The 23834-nt window shown below is 51.6% G+C and overlaps 1 protein-coding gene across 10 annotated transcripts in view; it reads right to left on the minus strand.

Annotated features, from left to right (window-relative positions):
* LOC140427207 (protocadherin-1-like) overlaps positions 1–23834 on the minus strand; it is a 577095-nt gene that overhangs the window by 137859 nt on the left and 415402 nt on the right. Inside the window, exon 4 of one of the 10 annotated variants that reach the window (XM_072512815.1) lies at positions 21692–21726. The exons of 8 other annotated variants lie outside the window; for them this stretch is intronic. In XM_072512815.1, coding sequence (XP_072368916.1) covers positions 21692–21726 — 35 coding nt within the window. Of the gene's footprint in view, positions 1–13746; positions 14558–21691; positions 21727–23834 lie in introns of those variants that run through there. One more of the 10 variants, XM_072512813.1, reaches the window with a different exon arrangement.

Raw genomic sequence — 23834 nt, forward strand, 5'->3', positions numbered from 1 at the left:
GTGTGTTCCTGATCTGCAATGTTGGGAACCAGTGTGTTCCTGATCCGCCATGGTGGGCACCACTGTGTTCCCGATTCGCCATGGTAGGCACCAGTGTGTTCCTGATCTGCCATGGTGGGAACCAGTGCGTTCCTGATCCGCCATGGTGGGCACCACTGTGTTCTCGATCCGCCATGGTGGGCACCAGTGTGTTCCTTATCCGCCATGGTGGGCACCAGTGTGTTACTGATCCGCCATGGTGGGCACCAGTGTGTTCCTGATCCGCCATGGTGGGAACCAGTGTGTTCCTGATCCGCCATGGTGGGCACCAGTGTGTTCCTTATCCGCCATGGTGGGCACCAATGTGTTCCCGATCCGCCATGGTGGGCACCAGTGTGTTTCTGATCCGCCATGGTGGGAACCAGTGTGTTCCTGATCCGCCATGGTGGGCACCAGTGTGTTCCTTATCCGCCATGGTGGGCACCAGTGTGTTCCTGATCCACCATGGTGGGCACCAGTGTGTTCCTGATCCGCCATGGTGGGCACCAGTGTGTTTCTGATCCACTCTGTTGGGCACCAGTGTGTTCCCGATCCGCCATGGTAGGCACCAGTATGTTCCTGATCTGCCATGGTGGGAACCAGTGTGTTCCTGATCCACCATGGTGGGCACCAGTGTGTTCCTGATCCGCCATGGTGGGCAGCAGTGTGTTCGTGATCCGCCATGGTGGGCACCAGTGCGTTCCTGATCCGCCATGGTGGGCACCAGTGTGTTCCTGATCCGCCATGATGGGCACCAGTGTGTTCCTGACCCGCCATGGTGGGCACCAGTGTCTTTCCGATCCGCCATGGTAGGCACCAATGTGTTCCTGATCCGCCATGGTGGGCACCAGGGTGTTTCCGATCCGCCATGGTTTGCACCAATGTGTTCCCGTTCCGTCATGGTGGGCACCAGTGTGTTCCCGATCTACCATGGTGGGCACCAGTGTGATCCTGATCGTCCATGGTGGGCACCAGTGTGGTCCCGATCCACCATGGTGGGCACCAGTGTGTTCCCGATCCGCCATGGTGGGCACCAGTGCATTCCCGATCCGCCATGGTGGGCACCAGAGTGTTACTGATCCACCATGGTGGGCTACAGTGTGTTCCTGATCCGCTATGGTGGGCACCAGTGTGTTCCCGATCCACCATGGTGGGCAGCAATGTGTTCCCAATCTGCCATTGTGGGCACCAATGTGTTCCTGATCCGCCATGGTGGGCACCAGTGTGTTCCTGATCCGCCATGGTGGGCACCAATGTGTTCCTGATCCGCCATGGTGGGAACCAGTGTGTTCCTGATCCGCCATGGTGGGCACCAGTGTGTTCCTTATCCGCCATGGTGGGCACCAGTGTGTTCCTGATCCGCCATGGTGGGAACCAGTGTGTTTCTGATCCGCCATGGTGAGCACCAGTGTGTTCCTGATCCGCCATGGTGGGCACCAGTGTGTTCCTGATCCGCCATGGTGGGCACCAGTGTGTTTCTGATCCGCCATGGTGGGCACCAGTGTGTTCCTGATCCGCCATGGTGGGCACCAGTGTGTTCCTGATCCACCATGGTGGGAACCAGTGTGTTCCTGATCCGCCATGGTGGGCACCAATGTGTTCCCGATCCGCCATGGTAGGCACCAGTGTGTTTCTGATCCGCCATGGTGGGAACCAGTGTGTTCCTGATCCGCCATGGTGGGCACCAGTGTGTTCCTTATCCGCCATGGTGGGCACCAGTGTGTTCCTGATCCACCATGGTGGGCACCAGTGTGTTCCTGATCCGCCATGGTGGGCACCAGTGTGTTTCTGATCCACTCTGTTGGGCACCAGTGTGTTCCCGATCCGCCATGGTAGGCACCAGTATGTTCCTGATCTGCCATGGTGGGAACCAGTGTGTTCCTGATCCACCATGGTGGGCACCAGTGTGTTCCTGATCCGCCATGGTGGGCAGCAGTGTGTTCGTGATCCGCCATGGTGGGCACCAGTGCGTTCCTGATCCGCCATGGTGGGCACCAGTGTGTTCCTGATCCGCCATGATGGGCACCAGTGTGTTCCCGACCCGCCATGGTGGGCACCAGTGTCTTTCCGATCCGCCATGGTAGGAACCAATGTGTTCCTGATCCGCCATGGTGGGCACCAGGGTGTTTCCGATCCGCCATGGTTTGCACCAATGTGTTCCCGTTCCGTCATGGTGGGCACCAGTGTGTTCCCGATCTACCATGGTGGGCACCAGTGTGATCCTGATCGTCCATGGTGGGCACCAGTGTGGTCCCGATCCACCATGGTGGGCACCAGTGTGTTCCCGATCCGCCATGGTGGGCACCAGTGCATTCCCGATCCGCCATGGTGGGCACCAGAGTGTTACTGATCCACCATGGTGGGCTACAGTGTGTTCCTGATCCGCTATGGTGGGCACCAGTGTGTTCCCGATCCACCATGGTGGGCAGCAATGTGTTCCCAATCTGCCATTGTGGGCACCAATGTGTTCCTGATCCGCCATGGTGGGCACCAGTGTGTTCCTGATCCGCCATGGTGGGCACCAATGTGTTCCTGATCCGCCATGGTGGGCACCAGTGTGTTCCTGATCCGCCATGGTGGGCACCAGTATGTTTCTGATCTGCCATGTTGGGCACCAGTGCGTTCCTAATGCGCCGTGGAAGGCACCGTGTGTTCCCGATCCCCCATGGTGGGCACCAGTGTGTTCCTGATCTGCCATGGTGCGCACCAATGTGTTCCTGATCCGACATGGTGGGCACCAATGTGTTCCTGATCCGCCATGGTGGGCACCAATGTGTTCCTGATCCGCCATGGTGGGCACCAGTGTGGTCCCGATCCGCCATGGTGTGCACCTGTGTGTTCCCGATCCGCCATGGTGGGCACCAGTGTGTTTATGATCCGCCATGGTGGGTACCAGTGCGTTCCTTATCCGCCATGGTGGGAACCAGTGTGTTCCTGCTCCGTCATGGTGGGCACCAGTGTGTTCCCGATCCGCCATGGTGGGCACCAATGTGTTCCCGATCCGCCATGGTGGGCACCAGTGTGTTCCCGATCTACCATGGTGGGCACCAGTGTGCTCCGATCCGCCATGGTGGGCACCAGTGTGTTCCCAATCCGCCATGGTGGGCACCAATGTGTTCCCGACCCGCCGTGGTGGGCACCAATGTGTTCCCTATCCGCCATGGTGGGCACCAGTGTGTTCCCGATCCGCCATGTTGGGCATCAGTATGTTCCCGATCCGCCATGGTGGGCACCAATATGTTCCCAATCTGCCATGGTGGGCACCAGTGTGTTACCGATCCACCATGGTGGGCACCAGTGTGTTCCTGGTCTGCCATGATGGGCACCAATATATTCCCAATCTGCCATAGTTGACACCAGTCTGTTCCTGATCCGCCATGATGGGCACCAATATGTTCCCAATCTGCCATAATGGGCACCAGTGTGTTCCCGTTCTGCCATGGTGGGCACCAGTGTGTTCCCGATCCGCCGTGGTGGGCATCAGTGTGTTCCAGATCTGCCATGGTGGGCACCAGTGTGTTCCAGAATGCCATGGTGGGCACCAGTGTGTTCCCGATCCGCCATGGCGGGCACCAGTGTGTTCCCGATCCGCCATGGTGGGCACAAGTGTGTTCCTGATCCGCCATGATGTGCACCAATATGTTCCAAATCTGCCATAGTGGGCACCAGTGTGATCCCGATCCGCCATGGTGGGCACCAATATGTTCCAAATCTGCCATGGTGGGCACCAGTGTGTTCCCGATCCGCCATGGTGGGCACCAATGAGTTCCCAATCCGCCATGGTGGGCACCAATGCGTTCCCAATCCGCCAGGGAGGGCACCAGTGTGTCCCCAATCAGCCTTGGTGGGAACCAGTGTGTTCCAGATCTGCCATGGTGGGCACCAGTGTGTTCCTGATCCGCCATGGTGGGCACCAGTGTGTTCCTGATCCGCCATGGTGGGCACCAGTGTGTTCCTGATCCGCCATGGTGTGCACCAGTGTGTTCCCGATCCGACATGGTGGGCAGCAACGGGTTCTCGATCCACTATGATGGGCAGCAGTAGTTTCTCGTTCCGCCATGGTGGGCACCAGTGTGTTCCCGATCCGCCATGGTGGGCACTGGTGTGTTCCAGATCTGCCATGGTGGGCACCAGTGTGTTTCTGATCCGCCGTGGTGGGCACCAGTGTGTTCCCGATCCGCTATGGTGGGCACCAGTGTGTTCCAGATCTGCCATGGTGGGCACCAGTGAGTTTCCGATCCACCGTGGTTGGCACCAGTGTGTTCCCGATCCGCCAGGGCGGGCACCATTGTGTTCCCGATCCTCCATGGTGGGCACCAGTGTGTTCCTGATCGTCCATGGTGGGCACCAGTGTGGTCCCGATCCACCATGGTGGGCACCAGTGTGTTCCCGATCCGCCATGGTGGGCACCAGTGCATTCCCGATCCGCCATGGTGGGCACCAGAGTGTTACTGATCCACCATGGTGGGCTACAGTGTGTTCCTGATCCGCTATGGTGGGCACCAGTGTGTTCCCGATCCACCATGGTGGGCAGCAATGTGTTCCCAATCTGCCATTGTGGGCACCAATGTGTTCCTGATCCGCCATGGTGGGCACCAGTGTGTTCCTGATCCGCCATGGTGGGCACCAATGTGTTCCTGATCCGCCATGGTGGGCACCAGTGTGTTCCTGATCCGCCATGGTGGGCACCAGTATGTTTCTGATCTGCCATGTTGGGCACCAGTGCGTTCCTAATGCGCCGTGGAAGGCACCGTGTGTTCCCGATCCCCCATGGTGGGCACCAGTGTGTTCCTGATCTGCCATGGTGCGCACCAATGTGTTCCTGATCCGACATGGTGGGCACCAATGTGTTCCTGATCCGCCATGGTGGGCACCAATGTGTTCCTGATCCGCCATGGTGGGCACCAGTGTGGTCCCGATCCGCCATGGTGTGCACCTGTGTGTTCCCGATCCGCCATGGTGGGCACCAGTGTGTTTATGATCCGCCATGGTGGGTACCAGTGCGTTCCTTATCCGCCATGGTGGGAACCAGTGTGTTCCTGCTCCGTCATGGTGGGCACCAGTGTGTTCCCGATCCGCCATGGTGGGCACCAATGTGTTCCCGATCCGCCATGGTGGGCACCAGTGTGTTCCCGATCTACCATGGTGGGCACCAGTGTGCTCCGATCCGCCATGGTGGGCACCAGTGTGTTCCCAATCCGCCATGGTGGGCACCAATGTGTTCCCGACCCGCCGTGGTGGGCATCAGTGTGTTCCCGATCCGCCATGTTGGGCATCAGTATGTTCCCGATCCGCCATGGTGGGCACCAATATGTTCCCAATCTGCCATGGTGGGCACCAATGTGTTCCCGATCCGCCATGGTGGGCACCAGTGTGTTCCCAATCCGCCATGGTGGGCACCAATGTGTTCCCTATCCGCCATGGTGGGCATCAGTGTGTTCCCGATCCGCCATGTTGGGCATCAGTATGTTCCCGATCCGCCATGGTGGGCACCAATATGTTCCCAATCTGCCATGGTGGGCACCAATGTGTTCCCGATCCGCCATGGTGGGCACCAGTGTGTTCCCGATCTACCATGGTGGGCACCAGTGTGCTCCGATCCGCCATGGTGGGCACCAGTGTGTTCCCAATGCGCCATGGTGGGCACCAATGTGTTCCCGACCCGCCGTGGTGGGCACCAATGTGTTCCCTATCCGCCATGGTGGGCACCAGTGTGTTCCCGATCCACCATGGTGGGCACCAGTGTGTTCCTGGTCTGCCATGGTGGGCACCAATATATTCCCAATCTGCCATAGTTGACACCAGTCTGTTCCTGATCCGCCATGATGGGCACCAATATGTTCCCAATCTGCCATAATGGGCACCAGTGTGTTCCCGTTCTGCCATGGTGGGCACCAGTGTGTTCCCGATCCGCCGTGGTGGGCATCAGTGTGTTCCAGATCTGCCATGGTGGGCACCAGTGTTTTCCAGAATGCCATGGTGGGCACCAGTGTGTTCCCGATCCGCCATGGCGGGCACCAGTGTGTTCCCGATCCGCCATGGTGGGCACAAGTGTGTTCCTGATCCGCCATGATGCGCACCAATATGTTCCAAATCTGCCATAGTGGGCACCAGTGTGATCCCGATCCGCCATGGTGGGCACCAATATGTTCCAAATCTGCCATGGTGGGCACCAGTGTGTTCCCGATCCGCCATGGTGGGCACCAATGAGTTCCCAATCCGCCATGGTGGGCACCAATGCGTTCCCAATCCGCCAGGGAGGGCACCAGTGTGTTCCCAATCCGCCTTGGTGGGAACCAGTGTGTTCCAGATCTGCCATGGTGGGCACCAGTGTGTTCCTGATCTGCCATGGTGGGCACCAGTGTGTTCCTGATCCGCCATGGTGGGCACCAGTGTGTTCCTGATCCGCCATGGTGTGCACCAGTGTGTTCCCGATCCGACATGGTGGGCAGCAACGGGTTCTCGATCCGCCAGGGCGGGCACCATTGTGTTCCCGATCCGCCATGGTGGGCACTGGTGTGTTCCAGATCTGCCATGGTGGGCACCAGTGTGTTTCTGATCCGCCGTGGTGGGCACCAGTGTGTTCCCGATCCGCTATGGTGGGCACCAGTGTGTTCCAGATCTGCCATGGTGGGCACCAGTGAGTTTCCGATCCACCGTGGTTGGCACCATTGTGTTCCCGATCCTCCATGGTGGGCACCAGTGTGTTCCTGATCCGCCATGGTGGGCACCAGTGGTTCGCGATCCGCCATGGTGGGCACCAGTGTGTTCCAGATCTGCCATGGTGGGCACCAGTGTGTTTCCGATCCGCCGTAGTGGGCACCAGTGTGTTCCCGATCCGCTTTGCTGGGCACCAGTGTGTTCCAGATCTGCCATGGTGGGCACCAGTAAGTTTCCGATCCGCCGTGGTGGGCACCAGTGTGTTCCCAATCCGCCAGGGCGGGCACCAGTGTGTTCCCGATCCTCCAGGGCGGGCACCAGTGTGTTCCCGATCCGCCATGATGGGCACCAGTGTGTTCCTGATCCGCTGTGGTGGGCACCAGTGTGTTTCTGATCCACCATGGTGGGCACCAGTGGTTCCCGATCCGCCATGGTGGGCACCAGTGTGTTCCAGATCCGCCATGGTGGGCACCAGTGTGTTCCAAATCTGCCATAGTGGGCACCAGTGTGATCCCGATCCGCCATGGTGGGCACCAATATGTTCCAAATCTGCCACGGTGGGCACCAGTGTGTTCCCGATCCGCCATGGTGGGCACCAATGAGTTCCCAATCCGCCATGGTGGGCACCAATGCATTCCCAATCCGCCAGGGAGGGCACCAGTGTGTTCCCAATCCGCCTTGGTGGGGACCAGTGTGTTCCAGATCTGCCATGGTGGGCACCAGTGTGTTCCTGATCCGCCATGGTGGGCACCAGTGTGTTCCTGATCCGCCATGGTGTGCACCAGTGTGTTCCCGATCCGACATGGTGGGCAGCAACGGGTTCTCGATCCACTATGATGGGCAGCAGTAGTTTCTCGATCCGCCGTGGTGGGCACCAGTGTGTTCCCGATCCGCCATGGTGGGCACTGGTGTGTTCCAGATCTGCCATGGTGGGCACCAGTGTGTTTCCGATCCGCCGTGGTGGGCACCAGTGTGTTCCCGATCCGCTATGGTGGGCACCAGTGTGTTCCAGATCTGCCATGGTGGGCACCAGTGAGTTTCCGATCCGCCGTGGTTGGCACCAGTGTGTTCCCGATCCGCCAGGGCGGGCACCAGTGTGTTCCCGATCCTCCATGGTGGGCACCAGTGTGTTCCTGATCCGCCATGGTGGGCACCAGTGGTTCGCGATCCGCCATGGTGGGCACCAGTGTGTTCCAGATCTGCCATGGTGGGCACCAGTGTGTTTCCGATCCGCCGTAGTGGGCACCAGTGTGTTCCCGATCCGCTTTGCTGGGCACCAGTGTGTTCCAGATCTGCCATGGTGGGCACCAGTGAGTTCCCGATCCGCCGTGGTGGGCACCAGTGTGTTCCCAATGCGCCAGGGCGGGCACCAGTGTGTTCCCGGTCCTCCATGGTGGGCACCAGTGTGTTCCTGATCCGCTATGGTGGGCACCAGTGTGTTCCTGTTCCACCATGGTGGGCACCAGTGGTTCCTGATCCGCCATGCTGGGCACCAGTGTGTTCCCGATCCGCCATGATGGGCACCAGTGTGTTCCTGATCCGCTATGGTGGGCACCAGTGTGTTCCTGATCCGCCATGGTGGGCACCAGTCGTTCCCGATCCGCCTTGGTGGGCACCAGTGTGTTCCAGATCCGCCATGATGGGCACCACTGTGTTCCTGATCCGCCATGGTGGGCACCAGTGTGTTCCCAATCCGCCATGGTGGGCACCAGTGATTCCCGATCCGCCATGGTGGGCACCAGTGTGTTCCAGATCCGCCACGGTGGGCACCAGTGTGTCCCGGTCCGCCATGGTGGGCAGCAATGTGTTCCCAACCCGCCATGGTGGGCACCAGTGTGTTCCCGATCCGCCATGTTGGGCACCAGTGTGTTCCCAACCCGCCATGGTGGGCAGCAATGAGTTCTCGATCCACTATGATGGGCAGCAGTAGGTTCTCGGTCCGCCATGGTGGGCAGCAATGTGTTCCCAATCCGCCATGGTGGGCACCAGTGTGTTCCCGATCCGCCATGGTGGGCAGCAACGGGTTCTCGATCCACTATGATGGGCAGCAGTAAGTTCTCGATCCGCCATGGTGGGCAGCAGTGGAATGTGCCCTGGGAAATATATAGTTGCTTCATGTTGAATTCTCCCCTTCACCCTCCATTGAACCCATCGCCGGGGCCATGGGAGAATTCTGCTCAGAATTCTTTTGCTGTCTCCTCAGGTTCTGCCAGACGTGCTGAGCATTTCCAGAACTTTCTGTTTTTAATTCAGGTTTCCAGCACCTGCAGTCCTTTGCTTCTGCAAACCGTCCATTCAGCTGCACCTGTCTTATGTTGGTATTTATCCTCAAATAAAGATAGACTTGATGGATAGAAATGGGCGTATCTCATTGGAACAGACAAAATATTCAGAAGTATTTAACATGATGGCGAGGTGCAGAGAGAAGCTCTGACAGTGAAGCGTACGGACAGCTGGAGGGAAATTCCACATTATTGATTAGGAATAGGTCATCTGGAAATATGAAAGGACAAAGAAGGATATGGAGACAGGGAAGTACACAGGATTAGGGCTTTTTTCTATCAGGCTGCAAGGAAATTAGGGAGAGATGCGAGTATTATAGAGTAGTTATAATGGGGGACTTGAAGCATACAAATGTGAGCTGGGTGAACAGGGCAGAGAAGGGCAAGAGTTACTGCAGTGCGCTCAGGAAAATGTTTAGCATCGTGTTTCCAGTCCAAAGAGAAAGACGGCCGCTGGCAGTGGGAATCGTGATTGGGCACATAATCGTGGTTTGTGTCCGACGCTGATACCAACACCGCAGGCGGAAGTCACGCGGGCATGAATTGGTGCAAATATTGGTGCAGATTGGGCGCCGTGACTGCTGGGGTGGGTGGGGTGGGGGTTAGCGAGAGGCTAGAAAAACTCTCAAAAAACCTAAACAATTGTCGGGCTACCGGGGGAGTGGGTGATGGGAATCTCCCCAAGCTCCAAGAAAATGACTAAGTGTGCATGGATTGCAATTGGAACATGTCGGAACATCCGACAGGATTCTCATCATTTTCCCTACCCGAAACAGGCGGCATGTCGGCGCAGCGGTTAGCACTGCTGCCTCACGGGGCCGAGGACCCACGTATCGATCCCGGCCCTGGATCACTGTCCATGTGGAGTTTGCACATTCTCCCTGTGCCTGGGTGGGTCTCACCCCCCACCCCCACCCCGCCCCCCCTTTGGGCAGCACGGTAGCATTGTGGATAGCACAATTGCATCACAGCTCCAGTGTCCCAGGTTCGATTCCGGCTTGGGTCACTGTCTGTGCGGAGTCTGCACATCCTCCCCGTGTGTGCGTGGGTTTCCTCCGGGTGCTCCGGTTTCCTCCCACAGTCCAAAGATGTGCAGGTTAGGTGGATTGGCCATGATAAATTGCCCATAGTGTCCAAAATTGCCCTTAGTGTTGGGTGGGGTTACTGGGTTATGGGGATAGGGTGGAGGTGTGGACCTTGGGTAGGGTGCTCTTTCCAAGAGCCAGTGCAGACTCGATGGGCCGAATGGCCTCCTTCTGCACTATAAATTCTATGATTCTATGATTCTATGTGCAGGGTGGGTGGATTGGCCACGCTAAACTGTCCCTCAATTGGAAAAAAAAAGAATTGGGTACTCAAAATTTAGGAGGATTCTGCCCAATGAGTCTGCTTATTAGCGTGTTTTGTTGATGATCCTTGTGAATTCACACACAACTTGTGCAGAATGAACCACTCTCGGGTGTGACAACAGTTTGAAGATCGCCCTGGAACCAGATGATTTTTACAAGCTCCGAAGTAACTCTTGTCAGCTGACTGGTCAATTCCCCTCCCAACAACAAAAGCACTTTTGGTTGATTGGAGGCGTTTATAGATTTAAAGAGTGCAACTAACTGCAGAATTGCAATTCTCCCACAGTAAGCTGGAAACACTGCCATTATTGACTGAGTGAGTTAGCCCCATTGCTCCACAGAAGTCAGGAGAAGCTGATGCAGCACTTTGGATATCGCAAAATATTCAGAACAGGACAAACCCATTTAGTCCTTCGAGAATACCCCATTATTCGACAATAATTTATTTGTCTTTGTTCTTTGACACTCTGACCTGACAAAAATAAAATCTCTTGACAACTTCAAATGTCTCAGAATCCAGTCTCTTGTGGGAGAGACTTCCTGATTGCCGCTGTCCTCTGTGTGAAAAAATATTTCTTCATTTCCCACTCAGTGGCCTGGCTTTAGAAACATAGGAAATGGGTGCAGGAGTGGCCATTCGGCCCTTCAAGCCTGCACCACCATTTAATATGATCATGGCTGATTATGCAAATTCAGTATCCCACTCCCGCTTTCTCTCCATACCTTTGATCCCTTTAGCAGGGCAAAGGGCCACGTCCAGCTCCCTCTTGAATATATCCAACATACCGGCTCCAACAGCTTTCTGTGGGAGAGAATTCCACAACTTCACAACTCTCTGAGATAAGAAGTTCTTCCTCATCTCAGTCCTGAATGGCTTACCCCTTATTCTTAGGCTGTGATCCCTAGTTCTGGATGTCCCCAATATCGGGAACATTCTTCCCGTATCTAGCCTCTCTCGTCCCATCAGGATTTTATATGTTTCTATGAGATCCCCTCTCATTCTTCTGAACTCCAGTGAGTACAAGCCCGGTCGATCCGGTCTTTCGTCATATGTCAGTCCTGCCGTCCCGGGAATTAGTCTGGGGAACCTTCGCTGGAGACCCTCAATAGCAAGAATGTCCTTCCTCAAACTCGGAGACCAAAACTGCACACAGTACAAAAGGTGTGGCCTCACCAAGGCCCTGTCTAACTGCAGCAAGACATCCCTACTCCTATACTCAAATCCTCTCGCTATGAAGGCCAGCGTGCCATTAACTTCCTCACCGCCTGCTGTACCACCATGACACCCAGGTCTCGTTTCACTTCACCTTCTCCTAAACTGCCACCATTCAGAGAATAATCTGCGTTCCTGTTTTTGCCACCAAAGTGGATAACCTCACATTTACCCGCATTATATTGCATTTGCCAAGTGTTTTAACATGTTGTCACCTTGTTTTTGATTTATACTGCAAAACGACTAGTGACTCCCCTGTCAATCCTTTTAATCTTTAAATACCTCAATCAGACCAGAGGAACAGAGGACGGAGGGGCAGGAGTGGCTGCTCAGCCCTTCGAGCCTGCTCCACCATTTGAGTAAGATGGTTCCAACTCCACTTTTCCGACTGCCTCCCAGAACCCTTGACTCCCTCGTCTCACAAACATCCATCGAGCTCAACCGTGAATAAATTCAATGCCGCAGCCTCCACTACTCACTGGGGAACAGAATTCCACAGACTACCAATTCTCCTCATCTCCTGTCTCAAAAGGGAGACCTCTCATTTCTTAAACTGAGTCCCCTAATCAGCCCTCAATCCTCTCGACACACAGGAATACAAGCCTTGTTAATGCAATTCTGTGCACCTAATTGTGTCCACCAAGCCCTGATATGACCTGGTGGGAGCCAGTAGGCCAACACAAACTATATGTGACTCATAGGAATATAAAATACTCAGTGAAATAGAGAGTGTTAATCCTGACCATCATTTCGAGTTCGCCCAGGGCAAGGAAACAAGCTGGATTTGGTAAGTGGGAGAAGGCAGAGATTAGTATCAGGAGATACATAAAGAGTGAATCACACCCTGAACAAGCTTCCATGTAGGGTTGCGGAAGCGACACGGTGACACAGTGGTTAGCACTGCTGCCTCACAGCTCCAGGGACCCGGGTTGAATTACAGCCTCGGGTGACTGTCTGTGCGGAGTTTGCACTTTCTCATCGTGTCTGCGTGAGTTTCCTCCGGGTGCTCCGGTTTACTCCCACAGTCCAGAGATGTGCAGGTTAGGTGGATTGGTCATGATCAATTGCCTCTTAGTGTCCAGGGGTGTGCCGATTAGGTGGGGTTATGGGATAGGATGTCCCCTGGGTAGGGTCTGTGCAGACCTCACAGTCTGAATGACCTCCTTCTGCACTGTAGGGATTCTATGAAACACTGGTCGAAACCTTGGAGAGGTTTTGGAGGAGATTTAACAGAACAGTATCAGGGATTTTATTTTTTTTTTAATTTAGTGTCCCCAATTCATTTTTTCCAATTAAGGGGCAATTTAGCGTGGCCAGTCCACCTACCCTGCACATCTTTGGGTTGTTGGGTCGAGACCCACGCAGACACGGGGAGAATGTGAAAACTCCACAAGGACAGTGACCCAGAGCCGGGATCGAACCTGGGACCTCGGCGCCTTGAGGCAGCAGTGCTAACCACTGCTCCACCGTGCTGCCCTTCACAGTATCAGGGATGATGAACTTCAGTGATGTGGAGAATTCACAGAAACAGGGATTATTCGATTGACACCAGAGACAGTTCAGAGGATATTTAATACAAGTGAGCTAGATTAAGAAATGCCTTGATAAGAATAAATGAGCATGAAATAATTCCATTGGCAGAAGAATCAGTGGTAACAGAGAACATGGATTTAACATCATTGGGCAATCAACCAGGGACGATGAGGAAAGAAATTACACAAGTTATGATCTAGATTAAATAGAAACTTTCAAATGGAATTGGATAAATACTTTAAAGGAATAATTTGCAGGGCTATGGAGAAGCTCTGGAGGAATGGGACCAATTCTGTCACTCTCTCAAAAAGTATAATGGAGCAAATTGTTTTCTTCTGAGCTTCCTGGTTCCTCATACACCTGGTGGAAATGACTCTGAACGAAAGAGGAAAGAATGTCAGCCAGGTTTCTCCAAGAAAAATGACTAGATAATAATCTTTATTGTCACAAGTAGGCTGACATTAACACTGCAATGAAGTTACTGTTAAAATCCCCCAGTCGCCACATTCCGACGCCTGTTGGGGTACACTGAGGGAGAATTCAGAATGTCCAATTCACCTAACAGCACATTTTTCGGGACTTGTGTGAGGAAGCCGGAGCTCCCGGAGGAAACCCACGCAGACACGGGGAGAACATGTAGATTTGGCACAGACAGTGACCCCAGCCGGGAATCGAACCTGACAGATGATGGTGAGCAGAAGTTGACATTAAGGCCCAGGGTTGCCACGACGGAGAGGCATCATGGCAGAATTCCCAGAAATGTCTGAATCTTCTACGGCCTGTTCCTAAACCCGGCATTTCCGATTTTTGCGTGGGTGGGACTGAAGTTGGGCCAAGGTTCACACATATGCAACTCGCATAGATAGCTGGCCATTTAAATCACCAGCTGTCTCCACTGAATTCTGACCTTTGAGCCCTTACTGTGTGAATGGAAGTGTGCAGAGTTGACCAGACATGAGGAGTCCTAAACTTGGTGGATTTTTCGGACACTCGGGTTATCCCTTTGGAGGGTACTGGGACACTTTTGGGAAAGTTAAGGCACACTTTTTGATTTCATTTGATTTGATTTATTATTGTCACATGTATTAGTATCCAGTGAAAAGTGTTGTTTCTTGCATGCTGTACAAACAATGCATACCGTACATAGGGAAGGAAGGAGAGACTGCAGAATATAATGTTACAGTTACAGCAAGGTGTAGAGAAAAGATCAACTTAATACCAGGTAGGTCCATTCACAAGTCTGATGGCGGTAGGGAAGAAGCTGTTCTTGAGTCGGTTGGTACGTGACCTCAGACTTTGGTATCTTTTTCCTGATGGAAGGAGGTGGAAGAGAGTATGTCCGGGGTGCGTGGGGTCCTTAATTATGCTGGCTGCCTTTCTGAGGCAGCGGGAATTATAGATAGAGTCAATGGATGGGAGGCTGGTTTGCGTGATGGACTGGGCTACATTCACGACCTTGTGTAGTTTCCTGCGGTCTTGGGCAGAGCAGGCTCCATACCAAGCTGTAATACAACCAGAAAGAACGCTTTCTATGGTGCATCTGTAGAAGTTGGTGAGAGTCGTAGCTGACATGCCAAATTTCCTTAGTCTTCTGAGAAAGTAGAGTTGTTGGTGGGCTTTCTTAACTATCGTGTCGGCATGGGGGGACCAGGACAGGCTGTTGGTAATCTGGACACCTAAAAACTTGAAGCTCTCGACCCTTTCTACTTTGTTCCCATTGATGTATACAGGGGCATGTTCTCCTCTACGCTTCCTGAAGTCGATGACAATCTCCTTTGTTGGGAACTTTGGGAATGTTAGAATTATATGTGATTATGCGCTTACTTTGAACAACTCAAGAAACTGTCCACCTGGCAAGGAACTGTTCAGCTGTCAAGTAACTATCTATCTGTCATGGAACTGTCAGTTGTTAAGGAAAAGTCAACCTGTCAAGGAACTGTCCAGCTGATAAGGAACTGCCCAGCAGTTAAGGAACTGTTAACCTTTCAAGGAATTGCCCAGCAGCCCAAGAAGTGCCAAAGCTGTCAAACTGTCCTTGAAGTGTCAAAGCTGTCAAACTGTCCTTGAAGTGTCAAAGCTGTCAAACTGTCCTTGAAGTGTCAAAGCTGTCAAACTGTCCTTGAAGTGTCAAAGCTGTGCAAGAAGCATCCAAGAATACGAGATGCTGGTACCATACACCAGGTCGGCAAGATGGCACTTTGGTTAGTACTGCTGACTCACGGCACCAGGGAACCGGGTTTGATTCCAACCTTGGGTAACCATCTGTGTGGAGTTTCCACTTTCTCCCCGTTTATGCGTGGGCTTCCTCCAGGTGCTCCCCCAGTCCAAAGATGTGCAGGTTAGGGTGATTGGCTATGCTAATTTGCCCCTTAGTGTCCAAAGATGTGTTGGTTATTTGGGGTTATGGGGTTATGGAGATAGGGTGGGGGAGTAGGCCTAGGTGGGGTGCTCTTTCCGAGGGTCAATGTAGATTCGATGGGCTGAATGGCCTCCTTCTGCACTATAGGAATTCTATGGTTCTATGGATTGGCATAGAAGAGGTAATGGTAATGGGTGCTGTGTGGGGGTCATGGGTTGGCATGAGATGACACTAGGTTGACATGAGGGGATGAGGGAACATGGATGGTGGGGCAGAGGATTGGGATACGTTGGCACGGCTGGGACATAGGAAGTGTGGTGGGGATGGGAGAGTGATTGAGGAGCTAGGGTTGGAGGTTTTATTTTCATTAATGTTAAAATGCATTTCAACATAATGCACCTCTGTACCCACAGCTAGTTTACCCAGCTCCCCAGCCCTGGTCAGAAATCTGAGCCACTGGCGGACATTTTAAACAAAGGGGCTAGCTGAGTTGGGAAATCCCCCAATTCTGCTCAGCCCACCTGGGGATGAAAATGTCGGCTGCAGGTCGCACACCTTAAAGGCAGCTGTACAAATACTGTCATGGGCTGGTTGAGCTGAATTGTCTCTGAAATGTACCACAGGTACTTTGTAAATGAAGTACAACAACAACTTGTATTCACATAGCAATTTTAGCATCCTAAAATTTTCAGAGACATAGCACAAGGGCGCTATAAAAAAAGTGACCCTAGCCAGATTGAAAGAAATTAGTGCAGGTGAGCACATCGTTAGTCGAGCAGCTATGTATTTAGAAGTGTCTTAAAGGGGGAAGGAGACATACAAAGGTGAAAAAATGGAGAGGGAGAGAGTCTTGGGAAGGGAATTACAGGCTTGAGGGCCCTGGTAGCTGAAGGCACAGCTGCCAATGGTGGAGTGATTAAAATTCGGGACGTTTAAAAGGTCGGAATTGAAGGAGTACGGAGATCTCGGGGGGTGTTGTGGCTGGAAGTGATTACAGAGGCAGGAAGGAAGAGGCCATGGAGGGTTTTGGAACCGAGCATTGCCCAGACAGGGAGCCAGTGTTTGTTGATGGGCCCAGAGGCGATGGGCGACCTGACCTTGATGGAAAGACAAGGGGCAGTTTAACTCCAATTTATGGAAGGGGGAGATGGGAGAGTAGCCAGAATTGCATTGGAATAGTCAGGTCTGGAGGTAACAAAGGCATGGAGAAGCGATCTATCAGCAGAAGTTGAATTGAGACGGGCGAGAGCCAGGGTTACCTGCATCCAGTAAGGCTCAGATTATGCAATGATTATGGGGAGGGCAGAATAGGGTAAATGGACATTATTTATAAAGGGAGAGGAGGGATTGATTTGGGTCGACCAAGAAACTGACCCTGGGGGAATCGGGTCATTAATGTGCAACCTGTTTTCCTGTGAAGTAGTTTCAACAATCTGTGGATTCACAGGGCTGGCCATGACACCTTTGTGAAGATGTGACATCATGTTGCTGTGTCAGGGCTTTATCATGAAGCATTGAAAATTGGCCGCACTTGATGGTGCCATTGTGCAGTGACACAATGTTGTCACTGATACTGTTCTCACCCAGCTATTTCCACTGCGCCCCCCCCCTCCCCCCCCCCCCCCCCGGCCAACCCCGTTGACCTTATCCTTTAACCAGTGGGAAGGAAGATCCAATGGAATATGGGGCTTTCCTTGAATCCAATCTAAAATAACCTGGCAGATTTTCCATTGAGGTGTCGAATGCGGGAGTGTAGCAGCACATGAGCCATTGGACAGTGGTCAAGAAGGGGAGGCGGTGGTGTAGTGGTATTGTCACTGGGCTAGTAATCCGGAGGACCCAGGGGAATGCTCTGGGGACCCAGGTTCGAATCCCGCCACTGCAGATGGTGAAATTTGAATTCAATAAAAATTTGGAATTAAAAGTCGAGTGATGACCATGAAACCATTGTTGATTCTCATTAAAACCCATCTGGTTCACTAATGTCCTTCAGGGAAGGAAAGCTACCGCCCTTATCTGGTCTGGCCTACATGTGACTCCAGACCCACAGCAATGTGGTTGACTCTTATCTTCCTCCTCAAGGGGCAATTAGGGATGGGTGGTAAATGCTGGTCCAGCCAGAAATGTCCCATGAAGATAAAAGAGCAACTTGTAAGGATAATGATGCTCCATGTGTGTCATGCTGACTGCAGACCAGCTACATCACAGTCGTTCCACCGCAACTTGATTTCCAATGTCAGGCCCGTCTTTAATTCCACATAAATGCACATTTGATTTCACTGTAATAGCTCATCGGCAGCAACGAACATTTGGGTCAACTGAGTTTGTGAGAAGCATAAGATAAATCCAAGTAACAGAAGAATTGAGTAATTCTAACCATTCAGGATGTCTCTGGGTGTCTGCGTCTCTGCAGGGTCTGTGATGAGTGACTGAATTGAGGTGTTTAAGATTACAAAAATGTTTGATGAGGTAGATGTAGAGAATGGTTGTTTCCCCCTGCGAATGAGGTCCAGGGTGTCAGGAATATGAATGGCCGCCAATAAAACAAATGAGACATTCAGAAGAAGCTTCTTTTGGTGAGAATGTGGAACTCACCCCCACAAGGGAGTAGCAGAGACAAAAGTCAGAAATGTTTCTTAAGAGAAAGCTAGTTAAATAATGTGGGAATTGCTTCCCTGCCTTCTGGCTCAGATCAAGTGTCAGATCCTGCCCAAGCTGAAGTGCAAGGCCTTTCCTTGTCAGCTTGGATCTTGTATGTCTCTCTTGTGGAGATCATGAATTGGCTTTGATTTGAATTTGAATTGGTTTTGGAGCCAGCAATGAGATGGATTAAGGGTTTGCCCTGTCCACTCTGCGCATTGGCTTCATAACATTTAAGGATGGGATTTTTTTTAATGTTTGCAGTGCATTGTGGGAGACAGGAATAGAAGGATATGTCGGTAAAGCGAGATGGAGGCTCGTGTGGCGCATAAACACAGTCACCAAGCAATAGTAGCACGGTAGCACAAGTGGATAGCACTGTGGCTTCACAGCGCCAGGGTCCCAGGTTCGATTCCCCGCTGGGTCACTGTCTGTGCGGAGTCTGCACGTTCTCCCCGTGTCTGCGTGGGTTTCCTCCGGGTGCTCCGGTTTCCTCCCACAGTCCAAAGACGTGCAGGTTAGGTGGATTGGCCATGCTAAAAATTGCCCGTAGTGTCCATAAGGGTTGGGAGGGGTTATTGGGTTGCGGGGATAGGGTGGAAGTGAGGGATTAATGTGGGTCGGTGCAGACTCGATGGGCCGAATGGCCTCCTTCTGCACTGTATGTTCTATGTAATCTATGTAATAGGACTGAGTGGTCTGTTTCTCTGCTTCAGGTTCAATATAATTCTCTCAAACGTGCTTACATTTAAAAAACACAATGAGAAATCTGATAAATGAACTTGGCTAGTCAATTTCTGCTATCCAGTGCAACACGGCAAAATTGGTTAGTAAAATTGTCACATTTTGTATAGAAATTGGCCTATTTTGTGAAATTGCAGAATTGGGAGCAAAACGAGTGGAGCTCATCACAGTTTATCAAAACTTCGGCAATCCGAAAGAAGCAGTGGAAACGTTAAGACCGTAAACACATATCATAAAGAAAAACACATATTCATTGCAAACAATGCAATGTTGTAGCATTATCCTTCTGCAAAGGGGTAAACCCCTAAATGATTGTCAGCTTTATGCTCCCACTGATGATAAAATGGCCAATTTCCATAGCGGGAGAGATATGGGCATGTCAGACTGGGTTCAACTGGGCTCCTGTTGATCGACTTAAGCCAGTAACCTGCTTTTGGAGGTGATGTGATAAATACTTGACCCATACTCTCAGCTGCCATGATGTGGGTAGAATCCAAATAGACACCTCACCAAGGTAACGCCACAAAATGCAAATACTCTCCCCTCACTCAGCTAATGGAACGGCCATGAATAACTCTACCTATGTTCTACATCCAGTGCAACAGACACTTGGGTGTTTTTTTTATAAAGTGCCAGATATCTCAATCTGCCAGTTCCCAGAGCCTGGACACTTCCCAATAAAGTGCCCAGTAAGTGATACCCATCCAGAACAAACAGTTGTCAATGTTGGGAATCTGGGGCGGCATGGTGGCACAGTGGTTAGCACTGCTGCTCCAACATGCCAAGGATCCGGTTCACTGTCCGTGTGGAGGATATTCTCCCCATGTCTGCGTGGGTCTCATCCCCATAACCCAAAAATGATGTGCCGGTTAGGTGGATTGGCCACGCTAAATTGCCATTTAATTGGAAAAAATGAATTGGGCACTCTAAATTAAAAAACAAGAAATGGCAACTGGTTACCATTCCTGGATTCCGGAGTCCAATTCCCATGGTTTCCGATTTTTAACAGTGCCTTTCAAGGATTCTGACTGGTTTGGGTCACGAACTGCCACCCCACATTATCCGACTGGTCAGCTCCACTGTGGGGCAAAGCATGTTCGAGTCCTCTGCAGTTTCCATGCAGTCGCGTCAGCTTTCCAATCGGTTGTGTTTACAGCACCTCAGAGGTGTTATGAACATCATCAGCATGAGGGAACCTTTCGACAGATAATGTCCAAAGATCATCCTCCTGCCCACCTTGCTAAGGTATGCACCCCCCCCCCCCCCACTAATCTCTCTGCAATCTTAGCCAAGTCCCATCACGCACCATTGAGTATCTACACATTGGTAGTGAAACACCTGAGTCCCAGGGAAAACATTTTTTAAAAAAGAATTTACAGTGCATAAGGAGGCCATTCGGCCCATCGAGTCTGCACCGGCCCTTGCAAAGAGCACCCTACGTATCTACACTATCCCCGTAACCCAGTAACCCCCACTTAACATTTTTATGGGACAGTAAGGGCAATTTAGCAGGGCCAATCCACCTAACCCGCACATCTTTAGACTGTGGGAGGAAACTGGAGCACCTGGAGGAAACCCATGCAGACACGGGGGGAACACGCAGCCTCCATACAGACAGTGACCCAGCCGGGAATCGAACCTGGGACCCTGGAGCTGTGAAGCAACTGTGCTAACCATTATGCTACGGTGCTGCCCGCTAGATTGCTAGAACATTGCTAGATTGACAGATCTAGCTCTGTGATTTCTCTTGTCACTTGCACAATGTTCATATATGCAAGATAAAAAGGTTAAGTACCATCGGTTTCTGCTATTGATACTTTAATTGACACAGAGGAGATATGAAGAGGCCTCTGGAAGGTTAGGGGAGTGAAGGGTGGGGTCCTGGAAGGGGGTGGGCCCAAAAGGGGACGTGGGAAGGCCTGAAAAGGCCTCAGCGACCACATAGTGGGGTGTCATCACTTGGAGGGGGGGCTGATGCCTTTGTGTGTGGGGGGGGGTGACTTTGCCCATGGGTGGTGGGGGGGAGGGGGAGACCCACAAGCGCACTTAGAAATCGGGGAACCCTTTCAAAATGGTGGCCCGATCTCTTGAGGAGCCAGTCTGGCCAGGGGGTTCAGCTCTCCAATGATGAAAATAATTCTAAATGTGGGCTTGACCGGCAAGAACTCCCCAGGGCCCCAAAAAAGTGACCAAGAGTGGTGAGATAGCGGTGAGGAACTTGGCACAGCACTAGGGTGAAACTCACAGCAAATCCCGCCACAAATGACACTGAGAAACATTTCTGTTAGATCACGGCCAGAGTTTGAGGGTACGAGGGAAAGGAAACAAAAATAAAAAATAAAACGAAGACAAAGGAGGTAACCAGAGAATGACTTTCACTGAATTGCACAGTTGAGCCAACAGATCTACGCCAATGTTAATGGTCCACACAGACATCCTCCCAGTCCCTCCTCAACTCACTCCATTAACATGTCCGTCTGTTCCTTTCTCCCTCATTTAATTTCCTTATTTGGCTTCTCCTTAAATGCATCTCTACTCAACTGCTCCCTGTGGCAGCAAGTCCCATATTCTCAGCAGTATAAGGAAGCAAGAAAGAGAAAAATGCCTGTTCTTCCCAGCTCATGTCATTTCCTCATTGACATGTGATGTCAGGTGCCAGTTTCCATAAACTGATTGAATTCAGATAGCAAAACAGAAAGCTGGTTGTCAGCCGATTGAAAATATGCCGGACGGGCTCCTTCGCTGAAACAGGAGAGGAGTTCTGAATGCAGCAACAGGTATATTCACACAGACTCGTCAGATGTCAAGGGCAATTAGGGGGATGGGCAACAAATGCAGGCTTTGCCAGCGATACTCACATCCAATGAAAAAATATACAGTAAAAGAACTTCACCTCCATCTCCGAGCGCTTTCCTCTCATCGAAGTGTCTGGGGAGAGAGCGAGAGAGCAAAAGAGAGAATCACAGAGAACGAGAGATACAAAGAGAGAGAAATGCAGAGAGGGAGAGGGAGAGGAGGAAATGCAAAGAGCAAGAGAGAGATAAGGCGGGAAGGAGGGAGAGAGAGCTACGCATGGAGAGATAAAGAGAAAGAGACAGGGAGACAGCGCGAGATACGCAGTGAGACAAGACAGGGTGAGGAACACACAAAGAGAGAGCTGCAAGAGTTTGGGGAATGGGGAAGAAGGAGAGCGAGTGATGCAGAAGAAGACAAAGTGAGATCAGCCGGTCTAAGGGTGCACCAGTAATTTGGGTTCCTGAAGTCCAGGGCTCCCAAAGCTGGCTGCAACTCCAAAATATGTTTTTTTAGCGAACTGGATCCTGCGTGCCAGCACTCTGTCAACCCGCTGACTTTGCTGCCCATTCCACCAAGACCCATCTGCTGGGCATATTGCAGCAATGGAACAGCATGAATATCAATCAAAACACACAGTAAGAGACAGGCTTCATCACATCCAGCAGAGATCAGAGGTGTGAATACTTCTGTTCCAGGCTTGCTTTAAAATGATAATAGAGGAGGATGAGAATCAAAGACTAAAAGAAGAAAGCCAGGAAAAATAAAGTTGATCTGATGTTTTTTTTCCCGATGCCCAGTCCCTGTGGGAAAAGAAATATTCAATCCAGGTTCTTTGAAACAAGATGCCCTTCAAAAGAAACTGAATTATATATTTGTTTTCACTCTGATTCCATTTTGAAGACACACGCAAAGATAAATAAAATGGAGGAGTTAAATTGACCTTTGAAAGGTCAGCCTCCATCAGAAACATGACAGGGTTTCTGAAGTCACTTTAAAATCATAGAATTTCATAGAATTTACAGTGCAGAAGGAGGCCATTTGGCCCATCGAGTCTGCACTGGCCCTTGGAAAGAGCACCCTACTTGACCTCACACCTCCACCCTATCCCCGTAATCCAGTAACCCCCACCTAACCTTTTGGACACTAAGGACAATTTAGCGTGGCCAATCCACCTAACCTGCACATCTTTGGACTGTGGGAGGAAAGCGGAGCACCCAGAGGAAACCCACGCAGACACAGGGAGAATTCACTTGGATTATTTACTGTACGGGTACCAAGACATAAAAATGCATACCTATACTCCCAAGATTTCAGTACTCCAACTCTGGCCAGTTTAGCTCTATTGACTGGGCAGCGGGTTTGTGATGCAGGGCAGCGTGCGTTCAATTCCCCATACCAGCTGAGGTTATTCATGGAGGCCCCACCTTCTCAACGTTGTCCCCTGTCTGAGGTGTGGTGACCCTCAGGTTAAATAACCACCAGTCAGCTCTCCCCCTCAAAGGGGAAAGTAGCCCATGGTCATCTGGGGCAATGGTGACTTCACTTTTTACTCCAACTCTGGCCTCGTGTATATCTCCAATTTCCTTCATTCCATTGGTGCCTGTGCCTTCACCTGGGCCCTAAACTCTGGAGCTCTCTTCTTAAATCTCTTTGCCTCTCTACCTCGCTCACTTCCTTTCAAATGCATCCGCAAACTCTACTTCTTTGGTCTTAATGTCTCTTTCTGTTATTGTGTGACTCATTTTGGCTGATAATGCTCCTGTGAAGGGGTCTTTTTACCACATTAAAGGTGTGATATAGAATTAAATGGGTGTTTGTACGTTAGATCGTACCCCTGCATGATATTTTTCCGAGAGTTTTACACTATAGCCATAGGATTTGTCAAGGTGGTTAATCGACAAACCCATTGCTTTGCTAATGCATTATGCAAATTCCAGGATACCAGAAGGCAATCAGGACAACCCTGATTGTTATTAGCTCGCAATTCCTGTGGCAAACTAACCTCCACGTTCTGGCCTTCTCCGTTTGCGTGCTTTCCTTTTATTGCTACTCTTCCTCAAGTTTACAGAAAAGCCGATATCAAATTCGATGATGACGGACTGAAAAAGTATGAAAGACGGTGAAGCTTTGTCTTTTGCCGAATTGGATAGCATTACGTCAATTTAAACAAGTTGTTGGTTTGTGAACTTGCCCCCCAGGTGCCGAGATGTTTTCTTCACTCGCTGGTGATACAAATACAC

This window comes from Scyliorhinus torazame, chromosome 7 (assembly GCF_047496885.1).
Source record: "Scyliorhinus torazame isolate Kashiwa2021f chromosome 7, sScyTor2.1, whole genome shotgun sequence".
NCBI lineage: Eukaryota > Metazoa > Chordata > Chondrichthyes > Carcharhiniformes > Scyliorhinidae > Scyliorhinus > Scyliorhinus torazame.